Source organism: Odocoileus virginianus, unplaced genomic scaffold (genome assembly GCF_023699985.2).
Source record: "Odocoileus virginianus isolate 20LAN1187 ecotype Illinois unplaced genomic scaffold, Ovbor_1.2 Unplaced_Scaffold_1, whole genome shotgun sequence".
In the NCBI taxonomy this organism is placed as follows: domain Eukaryota; kingdom Metazoa; phylum Chordata; class Mammalia; order Artiodactyla; family Cervidae; genus Odocoileus; species Odocoileus virginianus.
Window position 1 is genome coordinate 4,271,043 of NW_027224263.1, and position 17,457 is coordinate 4,288,499.

General features: G+C 39.3%; 1 protein-coding gene across 10 annotated transcripts in view; it reads left to right on the forward strand.

Annotated features, from left to right (window-relative positions):
- Nucleotides 1-17,457, forward strand: part of PAK3 (p21 (RAC1) activated kinase 3) — a 288,728-nt gene that overhangs the window by 246,095 nt on the left and 25,176 nt on the right. For all 10 annotated transcript variants that reach the window (XM_070462202.1, XM_070462204.1, XM_070462200.1 and 7 more), the window contains 5 exons: nucleotides 11,443-11,491; nucleotides 11,805-11,917; nucleotides 13,739-13,856; nucleotides 16,353-16,452; nucleotides 17,024-17,220. In XM_070462202.1, coding sequence (XP_070318303.1) covers nucleotides 11,443-11,491; nucleotides 11,805-11,917; nucleotides 13,739-13,856; nucleotides 16,353-16,452; nucleotides 17,024-17,220 — 577 coding nt within the window. The remainder of the gene's footprint in view (nucleotides 1-11,442; nucleotides 11,492-11,804; nucleotides 11,918-13,738; nucleotides 13,857-16,352; nucleotides 16,453-17,023; nucleotides 17,221-17,457) is intronic.

Sequence of the window (17,457 nt, forward strand, 5' to 3'; positions counted from 1 at the left end):
TTGGAACCAGTCTGTTGTTCCATGTCTGGTTCTAACTGTTGCTTCTTGATCTGCATACAGATTTCTTAAGAGAGGTGAGTGGTTTTAAGGCAGGTGAGGTGGTCTGGTATTCCTATCTCTTTCAGAATTTTCCACAGTTTGTTGTGATCCACATAGCCAAAGGCTTTGGCATAGTCAATAAAGCAGAAATAGATATTTTTCTGGAACTTTCTCACTTTTTCGATGATCCAACAGATGTTGGCAATTTGATCTCTGGTTCCTCTGCCTTTTCTAAATCCAGCTTGAACATCTGGAAGTTCACAGTTCATGTATTGTTGAAGCCTGGCTTGGAGAATTTTGAGCATTGCTTTGCTAGCATGTGAGATGAGTACAATTGTGCGTTAGTTTGAGCATTCTTTGGCATTGCCTTTCTTTGGGATTGGAATGAAAACTGACCTTTTCCAGTCCTGTGGCCACTGTTGAGTTTTCCAAATTTGCTAGCATACTGAGTGCAGCACTTTCACAGCATCATCTTTTAGGATTTGAAATAGCTCAACTGGAATTCCATACTCCACTATCTTTGTTCATAGTGATACTTCCTAAGGCCCACTTGACTTTGCATTCCAGGATATCTGGCTCTAGTTGAGTGATGACACCATCATGATTATCTGGGTCATGAAGATCTTTTTTTTGTATAATTCTGTGTATTCTTGCCACCTCTTCTTAATATCTTCTGCTTCTATTAGATCCATACCATTTCTGTCCTTTATTGTGCCCATCCTTGCATGAAATGTTCCCTTGGTATCTCTAATTTTCTTGAATAGATCTCTAGTCTTTCCCATTCTATTGTTTTCCTCTATTTCTTTGCATTGGTCACTGAGGAAGGCTTTCTTATCTCTTCTTGCTATTCTTTGGAACTCTGCATTCAAATGAGTATATCTTTCCTTTTCTCCTTTGCCTTTCACTTCTTTTCTTTTCACAGCTATTTGTAAGGCCTCCTCAGACAACCATTTTGCCTTTTTGCATTTGTTTTTCTTGGGGATGGTCTTGATCCCTGCCTCCTGTACAATGTCATGAACTTCTGTCCATAGTTCTTCAGGCACTCTGTCTATCAGATCTAATTCCTTGAATCTATTTCTCACTTCCACTGTATAATCATAAGGGATTTGATTTAGGTCATACCTGAATGGTCTAGTGGTTTTCCCTACTTTCTTCAATTTAAGTCTGAATTTGGCAATAAGGAGTCCATGATCTGAGCCACAGTCAGCTCCCCTGGTCTTATTTTTGCTGACTGTATAGAGCTTCTCCATCTTTGGCTACAAAGAATATAATCAATCTGATTTCGGTATTGACCATCTGGTGATGTCCATATGTAGAGTCTTCTCTTGTGTTGTTGGAAGAGGGTGTTTGCTATGACCAGTGCATTCTCTTGGCAAAATTCGCTCTATTAGCCTTTGCCCTGCTTCATTCTGTACTCCAAGGCCAAATTTGCCTGTTACTCCAGGTGTTTCTTGACTTTTTTTTTTTTTTTTTGCATTCCAGTTCCCTATAATAAAAAGGACATCTTTTTTGGATGTTAGTTCTAGAGGTCTTGTAGGTCTTCATAGAACCATTCAACTTCAGCTTCTTCAGCATTACTGGTTGGGGCATAGACTTGGATTACTGTGATATTGAATGGTTTGCCTTGGAAACAAACAGAGATCATTCTGTCGTTTTTGAGATTGCATCCAAGTACTGCATTTTGGACTCTTTTGTTGACTATGATGGCTACTCCATTTCTTCTAAGGGATTCTTGCCCACAGTAGTAGATATAATGGTCATCTGAGTTAAATTCACCCATTCCAGTCCATTTTAGTTTGCTGATTCCTAAAATGTTGATGTTCACTCTTGCCATCTCCTGTTTGACCACTTCCAATTTGCCTTGATTCATGGACCTAACATTTCCAGGTTCCTATGCAATATTGCTCTTTACAGCATCAGACTTTACTTCCATCACCAGTCACATCCACAACTGGGTGTTGTTTTTGCTTTGGCTCCATCTCTTCATTCTTTCTGGAGTTATTTCTCCACTGATCTCTAGTAGCATATTGGGCACCTACCAACCTGGGGAGTTCATCTTTCAGTATCCTATCTTTTTGCCTTTTCATACTGTTCATGGGGTTCTCAAGGCAAGAGTACTGAAGTGGTTTGCCATTCCCTTCTCCAATGGACCACGTTTTGTCAGAACTCTCTTCTGTGACCCATCCGTCTTGTGTGGCCCTACACAGCATGGCTTAGTTTCATTGAGTTAGACAAGGCTGTGGTCCATGTGATCAGATTGGTTAGTTTTCTGTGATTGTGGTTTTCATTCTGTCTGCCCTCTGATGGAAAAGGATAAGAGGCTTATGGAAGCTTCCTGATGGGAGAGACTGACTGGAAACTGGATCTTGTTCTGATGGGCGGGACCATGCTCAGTAAATCTGTAATCCAATTTTCTATTGATGGTTGGGCTGTATTCCCTCCCCATTAATTGACCTGAGGCCAAACTTTGGTGGAAGTAATAAAGATAATGGAGACCTCCTTCAAAAGGTCCCATGCACGCACTGCTGCACTCAGTGCCCCCAACCCTGCAGCAGGCCACCGCCGACCCACACCTCCACCAGAGACTCCTGGACACTCACAGGCAAGTCTGGGTCAGTCTCTTGTGGGGTCACTGCTCCTTTCTTCTGGGTCCTGGTGCACACAAGGTTCTGTTTGTGCCCTCCAAGAGTCTATTTCCCCAGTCCTATGTAAGTTCTGGCAGCTCTGTGGTGGGGTTAATGGCGACCTCCTCCAAGAGGGCTTATGCCATACCCAGGTCTGCTGCACCCAGAGCCCCTGCCCCTGCAGCAGTCCACTGCTGACCTGTACCTCCACAGGAGACACTCAAACACAGTTCTACTTAATACTCTTAAATGCACTGTGTTGTGTGCTGTCCCTTGTAAAGAAGGATGACACCACTCAATCAGCCACCATTAGCAGAGGTTGCACTTCAAGTTGTTTTTTTCCAGCCACAGTTATGAGTTTGTATTAAGCCACCTGCCTCCCCTACCTTTTTCCTCTCTATGCCCTCTTGAAACCAATGGTGCACACTGGGAAACAGTTGCTTAGACTTAATGTTGGAGTGAGTAGTTGAGAGTTAGCAGGCCTTTCCAGGGATTAAGCCTTGTAAATGTGGCCTCATTATCACTGGACTATAACCCACTGAGGTCCCTGGCCCCACACCCATAATGTGTTACAGCTCTATTTAAAATTAGATGACCATGAATACACTGGGGAAAATCATGCCCTAGCTAAAGAACAAAAAATTGCCTGTTCCTGTTTATAATCCTAGTAATTAAAGACTATCTCACCTGGCCCATTGCCACATTCTGTATACTTAAAAAGGTACTGAGATAACATGATTTTTGCACAATTTTATTTTTTTTTAATTTAGTGATGAATTTTTGAGTGACAAATTATAAGAAACTCTGAATCTCTTCTCTTCTGGCAGCATTATTGCCAGTAATGGTAACATTGTTACCATTCCTGAGCCCTAAGGGACTGTTGTTTAGCCATTGTTTAGTTGCTAAATCATGTCTGACTCTTGCAACCCTATGGACTGTAACCTGCCAGGCTCCTCTGTCCATGGGATTCTCCAGGCAAGAATACTGGAGTGGGTAGCCATTCCCTTCTCCAGGGAGTCTTCCTGACCCAGGGATTGAACCCATCTCTCCTGCATTGGCAAGTGGATTATTTACCACTGAGCCACCAGGGAAGCCCGTTGAAGAACGTGTCTTACCAAAACAAGCAAATGTGTGGTAGTATTGAAAATATGATATCTATATATTTTATATCAAACTCATTAATATAATGAGACAGTTTCTACATAGAGGCCTACAAGGAGTACGTGTATCTTATATGCTCAGAAGAAGATAAAGTCTAGTCCTAAGAACTAATTCTAGGTCCAATTCACTCTTGGCTGCATGACCAATCTTAACTGATTCAGAAACAGGAAGATCCATCTTCTACAGTTCTTTCAAAGGAATCAAACTTATTGTTTCCATTTCAGTTCAGTCACTCAGTCGTGTCCGACTCTTTGCGACCCCATGAACCGCAGCACGCCAGGTCTCCCTGTCCATCACCAACTCCCGGAGTTTACCCAAACTCATGTCCATTGAGTCGGTGATGCCATCCAACCATCTCATCCTCTGTCTTCCCCTTCTCCTCCTGCCCTCAATCTTTCCCAGCATCAGGGTCTTTTCAAATGAGTCAGCTCTTCTCATCAGGTGGCCAAAGTATTGGAGTTTCAGCTTCAACATCAGTCCTTCCAATGAACATCCAGGACTGATCTCCTTTAGGATGGACTGGTTGGATCTCCTTGCAGTCCAAGGGACTCTCAAGAGTCTTCTCCAACACCACAGTTCAAAAGCATCAGTTCTTTGGACACTCAGCTTTCTTTATAGTCCAACTCTCACATCCATACGTGACTACTGGAAAAACCAAAGCTTTGACTAGACAGACCTTTGTTGGCAAAGTAATGTCTCTGCTTTTTAATATGCTGTCTAGTTTGGTCATAGCTTTCCTTCCAAGGAGTAAGTGTCTTTTAATTTCATGGCTGCAGTCACCATCTGCAGTGATTTTGGAGCCCCCCAAAATAAAGTCATCCACTGACTTTATTTTCCACTGTTTCCCCAACTATTTGCCATGAAGTGATGGGACCAGATGACATGATCTTAGTTTTCTGAATGTTGAGCTTTAAGCCAACTTTTTCACTCTCCTCTTTCACTTTCATCAAGAGGCTCTTTAGTTCTTCTTCACTTTCTGCCATAAGGGTGGTGTCATCTGCATATCTGAGGTTATTGATATTTCTCCCAGCAATCTTGATTCCAGCTTGTGCTTCCTCCAGCCCAGCGTTTCTCATGATGTACTCTGCATATAAGTTAAATTAAGCAGGGTGACAGTATACAGCCTTGATGTACTCCTTTTCCTGTTTGGAACCAGTCTGTTGTTCCATGTCCAGTTCTAACTGTTGCTTCCTGACCTGCATACAGGTTTCTCAAGAGGCAGTTCAGGTGGTCTGGTATTCCCATCTCTTTCAGAATTTTCCACAGTTTATTGTGATCCACACAGTCAAAGGCTTTGGCATAGTCAGTAAAGCAGAAATAGATGTTTTTCTGGAACTCTCTTGCTTTTTCGATGATCCAGTGAATGTTGGCAATTTGATCTCTGGTTGTGTCCAGGGACATGTTAAATGGTTCACAATGGGGCACATGGACTAAGTGAATAGAAAATTAGAGACAAGAGAAATATTTTAGGGAGGCAGCTTAGCATAGTAGATACAAATGCGGGCTTTGGGAAGTACCACACTTGCATTGTAAAAATCCTAAAGTTCTGTAGCAGAGCATGAAATGGTGGCTAAGACCATGGGCTGTGGATCAAACAGATGGATTTTTTAGCTCAGCTGCTGACCCTCTGTAACCTTAGGCAAGCTACTTACCATTTCCCAGTTCCCATTTCCTCATTTGTGAAAGAAAGATAATAGAACTTACCTCATAGGGTTGTATAGGGTGAACATTAAGTGAGCTCATCCATTTACAGAGAGCAGGCAGAATGTAAGGCTCAATAAATAATACAGTCTTTTCTAGCAGCAGCAGTAGAAATCGAAGTAGATGTAAAAAATAGCCAACCTGAATGTGGATTAAACTCTTGACTATGATCTCATGAGCATCAGATTTATACTTATGAAACCTTAGATGTGATTAATGCCCTATCCTTGCTTTCTCACTCTTATTCCCATGAGGCTCTCCTTGAACCTCTTTGAACCCTCTAGTCCTCTTCCTCTTTCCATTTTCTCCCAGAGCAAGAGCTTCTTCCTAGCCCCACTGGCCTGCCCTTCTTTACTGCCTCTAATCTATTTCGATGCTGAAATCAGAGTAGTTTATTTAAATTATAAGTCCTACCATATCACTGCTTTGGCAGCTGCTCATGATCATTGGTTGATATTGGCTCTGAGCAAGAAACATCAAAACGTGATGAAGATTGCTGATGCATAAACTGACTTGTCTTGAGAGGAAAAGGAAGAAATAGTGAATTGTTTGTTTCTTTTTGAACCCTTTAGGCTAGATGCCAGTGTTTCCATTTGAGTATTAAGTTCTTGGCCAGGTCAGAAAGAAACTGTTGATAAAGCATCTAATGTGATGCCAAGAACCCAGCAGTACACATTACACTATAATTGCTGATGAGGCCCAATGGTTGAGCTATCTATTGGTTTAATATTCTTGAATCATAGTTCACCAAATTCTCTGTGCTTCAGATTTCTCATCTGTAGTGAGGAGGTTAACCTGGATGATCTCTATATTCCCTTGGGTCCTGATAAGGCATGATTTCTTTATACTATCTGAAGGACTAAGGTTTGGAATACACAAAATCCCCATCGTAAACAAATGTTCTCCCTACAGCAATCTGGCTTCAGTATAACTGCAATAGGAGAATAAAAGGGATCAATGTAATTAAATGCCATAAAAATCAAACAGACGATGTTGACCATTTTAGCACCTCAGCTCCAATATACTAGAGGATTAGGGGTTTTAACTGCCACCTTTGTCACTTTGATTCCTGCCATTATTATCTCCTAAAGTGCTACGTGATACTGACTTTTTTTCCTGTGAAGTGATTAACAGATTTTATAAAGATACCCAATGAGATACTTCAACATACCACAGCTATTGCAAAGTTTCTCTTTTGGGAATTACTGTGGCATCTTGTTGACACAAAGACTGTTTCTTTGTGACTACACACTATTGTGCACCAGCTATTACAAGGAGAGTACTTCCCAACCTTACCAGCAAAGATTCCTTCAATTATTTGTCTTTATGAACTCCAGATTGTAAATAATAATAACTATTAAACTATATTTATTATAGCTTATTTCCCATACTTGGTGAAGCAAAAATAAAAACAAAAAACAAAAACATATAACTGCTACTTAGAGCGTTTGATCAGCATGAGACATGCAACCACAAGTTGATGTAATTCTCACTAAAAGGAAATGTATGTGATATTTTAATTAGCTTCATCTTAGGTAAGTATCAAATTTCTCTTATGAATTTGAAACACCAAGATATCTTGGAAACTCCTAGATACTTAAAAAAATTTCTAGTGATCCACAGATTATAATTTGGAAACTTAATGAATATATTAGATAGTGATCAACCAAATAATGATTATCATTATTACTAACATTGTTATTTATTGGACAATTATTAATATTATATGCCAGAACTGGTTTTAAACAGTGTGCACATTTAATCTTCCTTTAATCCTGAGCCACAAAGAGGTTAAATGATTTACCTGGTATCACACAACTAGGAATTGTGTGGAGGATTTGAACCCCAGAAGGTTTGAGTTGATGGAGATGAGACCTACTGTCCTTAACCCATCAGTGGACAGAGATAGTGCTCTAGTAGGTGAATAAGAGAAAGAGGGAGATTACATTTAACAGTTGAATATTAAGTTGCTGAAATATGGAAAGGCATCAGAACTGAACGGTGGAGAAGTACTGGGAGTGCTGAAATGTAACTGGAGACCAGGCATCAATCTTTACTCTGAAGATTAGTACCTGAGTTTGTGCATCTGTGTTGAGAATTCTACAAAGGTTGAATGTTGGGCCAATCAATAACTTGTTGGTGAGAGCAATGAATTCTGAATGCCTAACAACATGTTTGGTGTGGGCCTAGAGGGGTGAGAAGTTGGGTAGAGGAGGCTAACCCCATTTTAAGACTGGGAACAGAGTTGGAGGGAAGGAGAAAATGGCTGCCCCCGGACAGTGGCATATATGTAATAAGGTGGGGGAGGGGAAATGAGGGAAAAATCTCGTCTTTGAGTTAATAACTCATGTTCTAGAGTTTTAGGGTCTTTATACTTCTGTGGAGTAGGGATTTGTGGCAATACTATACCACAGAATGTCATAAAACCCTGGCTATTGGGCTTCCAGGGTTAGTACTCTTAACAATTTTAAGACAATGAAATGCTGAGGGAGATAGGGAAAACAAAGGTCAAGGATTTGAAAGATAGAGCTCTGGGAGATGCTAATGACTAATCGCCTTTGTATTCTAACTCAATCACAATTTTAGCTCCTAGGACAGTGGAAATGGACTTGGGAGTAGGGGCAGAGCAGTGAATAAGGGGAAGGCCACTTGGACAAGAATGTGGGGCCTCTCTCCCTAGCTTTCTTTTATTGGAGGATAATTGCTTTACAGTATTGTGTTTGTTTCTGCCATACATCAACATGAATCAGCCATAGGTATACATATGTCCCCTCCCTCTTGAACCCCCCTCCCACCTCCCACCCCATCCCACCCCTCTAGGTTGTCACAGAGCACTGGGTTGAGCTCCCTGTGTCACATAACCTCCCTTAGTTTAACTTGAGCAGTTTAACCCTCCTATTTATAGTTTAACCCTCCCATTTTATATTGAGGGTTTATCCATGAGGCTTCATTCGACAGGCATGCCAAACTTAAAGAAAAAGGCAAAACCACTTTCCTAAGGGAGAAAAAAACAGATGAGGGAGCTCTAAAAAGTGTTCAAATAGGTCACCTTTGTCCTTTGTCCTTTCTGAATTTAGGGGCAGACACTAGCAAGGGTGCTTTGGCTGGGAGATTGGGAAGGTCTAAGAAATGACTCAGTGAATAAAACCAATAACAGCAATAGCAGCAATAAATGATAATAATAACAGCTACCATCCCCCACCTTTAGGAGTTTGGAATTAACATATATACATTACTGTATATAAAAACAGATAATCAACAAGGACCTACTATACAGCACGGGGAACTCTACTCAGTATTCTGTAATAACCTATATGGGAAAAGAATCTGAAAAAGAGTAGATATATGTATATGTATAACTGATTCACTTTGCTGTACACCTGAAACTAACACAACATTGTAAATCAACTATACTCCAATATAAAGTAGAAATAATATAAAAGCATAGCAGTTACCGATTCAGTGTCACCTCTGATCTGGGCACAGAGCTGAATGTTTTTATAGATTGTGCCATTCTATTCTCTGTATGCTATGAGCTAGATGCTCATTTTGCAGACGTCATCACTTTTTTGCCTGAAGGAGCTGTGCAGGTTGCCTGAGGATATAGGAATAAACCAAGTAAAAGCATGTTTGAATCACTCTCATTCTGCAAATAGATTTAAGTAATTGCTCAGGGCTTATGCAGCTGAAATACACACCAGGTTGAGATGATCTATTCCTTTGAACCCTGGCAATTCTGAGGTCAGAAGGACAAATCACAAACTGGCCCCTGAAAATTGGGAATGTCTGATAGCTTATTCCAAGCAAGAAGTGTTTTCCATAGATTTAAGTAGAAGAAATGTTTCCTTCACAGAAAGGAATGGTTTTATTGCAATTACATGTTTCCTTGAAAAGACTTATTAATTTGTTCATTGAACAAATACTTCTTGAGCACCAACTATGTGCTCTGCACCCAGTGACTCAAACATGAAATTGAGACAGATTTAATAAAACCCTTGATCCCGAGGAATGTCTGAAATAACCAAATTTAGGTAGAATCTATTAGTCAAGTGTGCTTTTTCAGTCTCATTCCAATGGCTATTTAAATACCCTCACCGAGTGAGGAGGGCAGTAGAGTCCTTGGATTCTAGATCATGGAATAAAAGAACCTTAGTAATGAAACAGCCCCTTTCCTGTATTTTATAGGTCAGGGAGTCAGATGGCCTTGGACTGTAAACTGTATAACCTTGGGCAGGTTACTTAACCTCTCCCAGCCTCAGGCTTTTCATCTGTAACATGGGGGTAAAAGCACTTGCCTTACAGAAACATGGTAAGGATTGCACAAGATAATTTATATCAAATTCTGAGTGTAGAACACAACATGCTCAATATATTATACATTTACTGTTATTGTGATCACCATTTTCTGAGTGAGAGGACTGAAACTCAGGAAGGGGAAATGACTAGCCTAAGATCATATAGTTTGTTGTTAGGGCAGACAGTAAAACTCAGATCTCTGTTAGCAAATATTCCTTCTACTACACCACCTATTTTATTCCCTAGGAACGGGTAATGTAAACTTCTTATGCCTGTCAGAAATAGTTTGGCTGATCCACAGAGAGGAAGGGAGAGGAAAACAAGGAAATAGATGACATAAGGAAAGAATTCCTAGAGTCAGAAACCAAAACAGCCAGGGAGATAACCAGAAAGCAGAGGAGAAACAGCAGTTACCAGAGAGTTTAAATCATAAAATTGCGGCATTATAGTGCCCGCTTAACCATAGAACGGACCTCTATCCTCATTCCTTTATTCACCACAAACATGTCAATGAAATTGACTAAGCTTTTCTTTTTTCTTGGGGATGGCAGCAGGGAGGTGGTTCAGAATGCATGCGTGTTGCACAGAAAGTTCCCCTGCATACAGCTTTACTAGACAATTTCTATTTTCAAAGCGAGGGAGCCCTGTAACTGAGGTTAGAATGGAAGCATGAGTACTACCAAGACTTAAGGAATGATAGACTTTATTTTTTTATTTTTTTTTCCATTTTTTATTTTTTATTATTTTTTTCCATTTATTTTTATTAGTTGGAGGCTAATTACTTTACATCATTACAGTAGTTTTTGTACTAACACATATATATGGAATTTAGAAAGATGGTAACGATAACCCTATATGCAAAACAGAAAAAGAGACTCAGATGTATAGAACAGACTTGTGGACTCTGGGAGAAGGCGAGGGTGGGATGTTTCAAGAGAACAGCATTGAAACATGTATATTATCTAGGGTGAAACAGATCACCAGCCCAGGTTGGGTGCATGAATGATAGACTTTAAAAGATAGTGGGCTGGAGTGAAACCTAAGAGTAGAAGCTATTGAGAAGTTTAACAAAAAGAAAAAAAGGCTTAAGAGTAAAGCCACGTTGTTATTCCTCCGTATGTTGATGATATAGGTAATTACAGTGCTGGGAATGATTGATTTGTTAGATGAAGATATTCTTAAGAATTAGAAATATATGAAAAAGCCAGTCTGTCCATATGTTAAAAGCAAAGATTAATTTACAGTTGTCTAAGCAAAAGATGACATAATCTTTCCTAAAGTATTTAATCGAGGACTGCAGTATTGGTTGTGCAACGTCCAAGGAGTATTCAAAATATTCCGGGAGTTTCCTAGAAGGAACAAGGCCATTTTGCTCAATTCATGACTGCCTAGTTCCATGGCACACATAACATCTGATTAGAGTTTCTGACCCACCAATAGAGATACATTGTGATAGTTTGGGAAGCAATTACTATACAAAATGGTTGTTCCTTTTGTACTTCATCCTTTAATCTTGAGTTTTCTGATTTCCCTCTCCTGAAAATAGTTATATATTATTCCAAATAAAATATACTGATAACACTTCAATTGCTTATTCATTTGATAACTTTTGCCTTCACAGGGCCTCAGGTACTGTTTATACAGCGCTGGACATTGCCACAGGACAAGAGGTAAGCATTAACATTCATTTCTGACTTTTACTTTCCTTCATTCATATTGATCAGAATTCTTCTTTGATGGCATTTGTGCCTGACAAAATGGGTAACACTGGGTTGACATAAGTTTCCTTCATTGGTGTCCAAAGTATCTGCTGTGAGGGATGAATTCATGATTGACCAAAGAAAAGGAGCATGGGTTTGTGGCATTAAGAAAAATCCTAGTAAGATAAAGAATTTGTATGTCTGACTCTGTTGCTGAAAAATATGGATGCTTGTGTTTAGTCTAATGATGGTAATTCATTCTTATCTTTTAATCATGATTCAGGTGGCCATAAAGCAGATGAACCTTCAACAGCAGCCCAAAAAGGAATTAATTATTAATGAAATTCTGGTCATGAGGGAAAATAAGAACCCCAATATTGTTAATTATTTAGATAGGTAAGTTTTTTTTCATCATATAGTTGTTTTCTTTATGGGATACAATTTTCATGGCCAGTTATTTAGGATCTATTCATTTAGCATCCATTCTGCAAATATCTTTCAAATGCTACAAAACAGCATCAGATCTATTGCTAAACTTGTACCCACTTATCTTTGTCCATCCATTAAACATTTGAAGACACATTTTATGGTGTTGCTTCTAAACATGAGCAGTTTGTGTAATTTTCTTTTGAAGACTGTGGTTCTGTATTGCCAGGAAACAGACTATGGCATATAGTAGAGAGCTGTGGTGTTTTAAACATTTAATCAAGTGTTTGGAGCCAATGCAGTCTCTGGCTATCTAAGTAAAGAAGACAGACTACAATGGCCCTGCTTTAATGGGTGCTTTGTGATGAACTGACAGTGAAGTCTAGGCAATTGAGACTTTAATCTCAAACCTTTTTCCTAGACCAGGTAATTAATGTCTCTTTCATCAGTCATGTTAGCAGTGTGTTATTAATAGGTGTTTAAAAGCAGCACTAACTCTTTACTTGTGATTTAATATCTGTCTCATTCAATTTCAATATGTTTGTTTAGCACCCCTGTGCTGTGTACTCTGGGTTGATACAAAGGAAATAAGACCAAGTCTACAACCTCAATGAGCTTAAGATCTCGCTTTCTGTGTTTTATACCAGGTGAACCAGTGGTACAGAAAGGAGGCAAAAGAGGGGCCAAAACAAGTGTCATTTAGGGGCCAACTGCAGCAGAGTCACTTTACTCTGCTTTTGTAATTTTTTAAAAACTGCATTTGTAAAAAAATGCAGATTTCTAGGCTGTTCTCCATAACTAATGAGGTATTTCATTTTTGTGAAATAAGAATTTTAATGATAATTTTCCTTTTGAACAAGCTTTCTGAGTGAATCTTATGGGCACTGCAGCTTGAGCACCACTGGATAGAAAGTCTTGCTTCATACTGACGTCAAGCTGGGAGCAGGATAGGATTGTTGGGATTGTTCCATTCATTGTAATGCCTCTCTCTTGCTAAACGGGGAAAGACAGACCTGATCATACTGTTAAAATGCCTTCAGATGATCCCAGGGGTTTGAATTTGCTCTGGTGACCTGCCTTCCCGTACTTGATCATGTGGGAGGTGCTCCTCAATACCTGCTTAAAGATAATGGGCATGTGATAACCGACTTCTATCAGAACTGAGACTTCAGTGCAGTAAATTCATTGCCAACTTGAATCTTTTTGATTCTCTTTTTAAAAATTTATTTTTAATCAAAGGATTAAAAATTACAATATTGCGGATTGTAATCCAATAAAGGATTACAATATTATGTTGGTTTCTCCCATACATCAACATGAATCTTTGATTCTCTTTGATTCAGTGAATATCTGAAGATTTCAGTAATTAATTGAGTAGCATCAAAAATAATGCTGAGATGTGAGTACATTATCCTATAAAATTGTGTCATGGGGCAGTTCAGTCCAGGAAGTCAACACTATGGCTTGAATGATCCAAAAGGGCTATTCACCAATCCTGTTCATTGAAATTAGTTTTCTACAGTGGAATGACTGACAGTAGTCAGTCACCAAAGACTTCCTTGCTCTTTTCCTTCTTTCCATGGTGCACTTTCATCTCATGATCCTTTGATTTCCATGCATATTCTCTTCTAAGATAAAGGAAGTGTCTCATAAGCATAACTGATATTTTCCTCTTGTTATATAACATGACCAAATGCAGAGACTGACTGCACATTGCCTTCTTAATGGAAATATAGAAGGGTCTCCACTTCCTTAGGCCTGAGTCAACGTCTTTTTCCTCTCTTGTTGTAGCTACTTAGTGGGTGATGAACTGTGGGTAGTCATGGAATACTTGGCTGGTGGCTCTTTGACGGATGTGGTCACAGAGACCTGTATGGATGAAGGACAGATAGCAGCTGTCTGCAGAGAGGTAAGAAAATAGAACATTTTTGGCTGATGAGAACACCCACATTGGCAGTTTTTTATCTTTGATTATTCAGACTGTTTATAACATCAAAGTATCAACAGTGCATCTTTTATGCTAAAAAACAATTGAAGATCCTAACAACAATTTAAATCCTAACCTCTCTCCCCAGCTCCTTGTTTATTTTAGTTGCTTTGTGATGGATCTTTCTGAATTGTGTTATACCATTCACGGGGTACCATATCTAAGCCTGCCTAATGGAATTTTGGTGAATATGGAAGTCAGTAATGTTGACCTGGAACTTCTTCCTGGTTGGGGGGAATTTTTATATGATAGTTATTTTGCCTTGTCTATGCAATATAAGCCATGTACATATACAGATCACATTATAACCCCATCATTTTCTGGAAGGCAGTTTACACGAGGTCCTCCCTCAGTCCAGAAAGTAGTTGCTTTCACAGTACAATCTTGAAACTCCCTCAGACCCCTCCAATAGGTCTGAGTGTCTGCCTGTTTTCTAATAACAGTGACATATCCCCAGTTTCAAACTAAACTTAGGATATTTGTTATATTAATTTTCTCATGTTTTTTTTTTTTATTAGTTGGAGGCTAATTACTTTACAATATTGTAGTGGTTTTTGTCATACATTGACATGAATCAGCCATGGATATACATGTATTCCCCATCCCGATCCCCCCTCCCACCTCCCTCTCCACCCGATCCCTCTGGGTCTTCCCAGTGCACCAGCCCTGAGCACTTGTCTCATGCATCCAACCTGGGCTGGTGATCTGTTTCACCCTAGATAATATACATGTTTCAATGCTGTTCTCTTGAAACATCCCACCCTCACCTTCTCCCACAGAGTCCAAAAGTCTGTTCTATACATCTGTGTCTCTTTTTCTGTTTTGCATATAGGGTTATCGTTACCATCTTTCTAAATTCCATATATATGTGTTAGTATACTGTAATGGTCTTTATCTTTCTGGCTTACTTCACTCTGTATAATGGGCTCCAGTTTCATCCATCTCATTAGAACTGATTCAAGTGAATTCTTTTTAATGGCTGAGTAATATTCCATGGTGTATATGTACCACAGCTTCCTTATCCATTCATCTGATGATGGGCATCTAGGTTGCTTCCATGTCCTTGCTATTATAAACAGTGCTGTGATGCACATTGAGGTGCACGTGTCTCTTTCAGATCTGGTTTCCTCGGCGTGTATGCCCAGAAGTGGGATTGCTGGATCATATGGCAGTTCTGTTTCCAGTTTTTTAAGAAATCTCCACACTGTTTTCCATAGCGGCTGTACTAGTTTGCATTCCCACCAACAGTGTAAGAGGGTTCCCTTTTCTCCACACCCTCTCCAGCATTTATTGCTTGTAGACTTTTGGATAGCAGCCATCCTGACTGGCGTGTAATGGTACCGCATTGTGGTTTTGATTTGCATTTCTCTGATAATGAGTGATGTTGAGCATCTTTTCATGTGTTTGTTAGCCATATGTATGTCTTCCTTGGAGAAATGTCTGTTGAGTTCTTTGGCCCATTTTTTGATTGGGTCATTTATTTTTCTGGAGTTGAGCTGGAGGAGTTGCTTGTATATTTTTGAGATTAATCCTTTGTCTGTTGCTTCATTTGCTATTATTTTCTCCCAATCTGAGGGCTGTCTTTTCACCTTGCTTATAGTTTCCTTTGTTGTGCAAAAGCTTTTAAGTTTCATTAGGTCCCATTTGTTTATTTTTGCTTTTATTTCCAATATTCTGGGAGGTGTGTCATAGAGGATCCTGCTGTGATTTATGTCAGAGAGTGTTTTGCCTATGTTCTCCTCTAGGAGTTTTATAGCTTCTGGTCTTACATTTGGATCTTTAATCCATTTTGAGTTTATTTTTGTGTATGGTGTTAGAAAGTGTTCTAGTTTCATTCTTTTACAAGTGGTTGACCAGTTTTCCCAGCACCACTTGTTAAAGAGGTTGTCTTTTTTCCATTGTATATCCTTGCCTCCTTTGTCGAAGATAAGGTGACCATAGGTTCATGGATTTATCTCTGGGCTTTCTATTCTGTTCCATTGATCTATATTTCTGTCTTTGGGGGCACTTGTTTTAAATGCAGATTCCTAGGTCCCACTCCAGACCTTCTGAATCTAATTATATCCCAGATGCAGATGCTTACTATATCTGCAACAGATCAAGCCGAATCCATATCCTCCAGACAAGTAGATCCAAGTATGATTATAGTAATTGGTTCATTCGACTGTATTAACAATGTAGTGCTGCTTACCACACCATCACTTTTTGTGGCCAAGTCTGATTCAGGAGCTTTCATATGTATAATGCTAAGTTGCATCACTGATGTAAATGGTAACATGATTTCAAAATGGCTTTGAAACATTTATTTCACCTGACAACTTAAGCTTGTACCTTTGCCCAAAATTTATCTAGAAATGAAACACATTTTTAAAAACATTTTGTGATATAACTAGAACTTTTTTCTTCCTGATACAATAGTGCCTCCAAGCTTTGGATTTCTTGCACTCAAACCAAGTGATCCACAGAGACATAAAGAGTGACAATATTCTCCTTGGGATGGATGGCTCTGTCAAATTGAGTAGGTATTATGGTTCAGATGGCATGTGAGAGAGTGTCAGGGGATTTATGCTTTTTTTACTGTCTATCTTGAGAAGAAAAGGGCTCTTGAGAGTGAGGGTTTGAAGGCATTTAGAGGCCAGTTTGAGGTGAAGCATTTTTTTCACATTGTATTCCTGTATTGTGACCAGGTTTGGGGAGGGTTAATAGTTAAGAATATCTAGTAGTTTCTATCTGCTGGATGACAAATACCTAATCTGTAATACATAATTATACTATAATAGTCAAAAATAATACTAAAACATAATAAAATCTTAAGATTAAAAATCAAAAAAATAAAAGAAAGATTCTATAAGTTAGAGGGAACAATATGGGGAGGGAACCAGGATTGAGGTCTAGTAAAAATGGTATCACTCAGTTACTTCAGACTAGTTTAAAGTCTGGAGCAGCTGAGAGATCGGATAGCAAAAGGATATGAGTGAGGCAGTTGCAGAAGCTCAGTGTCTAAAGGAAGGTACAACTATGTCTGAAAGTGACCTCTTGTAAAAGAAAAATCAGTTGAGCTGATTTTAACTGACTTTTGTTCTCTGCAGCTGATTTTGGGTTCTGTGCCCAGATCACCCCTGAGCAAAGTAAACGAAGCACGATGGTGGGAACTCCCTATTGGATGGCACCCGAGGTGGTGACTCGAAAAGCTTATGGTCCGAAAGTTGATATCTGGTCTCTGGGAATTATGGCAATTGAAATGGTAGAAGGCGAACCCCCTTACCTTAATGAAAATCCACTCAGGGTAAGTAAAAAGAATACTCAAGTCCTTCATCCCCAGGGAAGGGGAAAAAGCCAAATGTCATTTCTTGTCTCCACTAAAAGTCACCAGAATGGGCTCTTTGATCAGACAAGTGACATAGAAGCTCCAAATTGTAATTTTCAAAATTACTGTGAGTTATTTATTTTCTGTTTCTCTTAAGATGTCTCAACAGTTTTTTTCAAATGCTTTGATAACACTATTTCTAATGTCAGGGGTCTT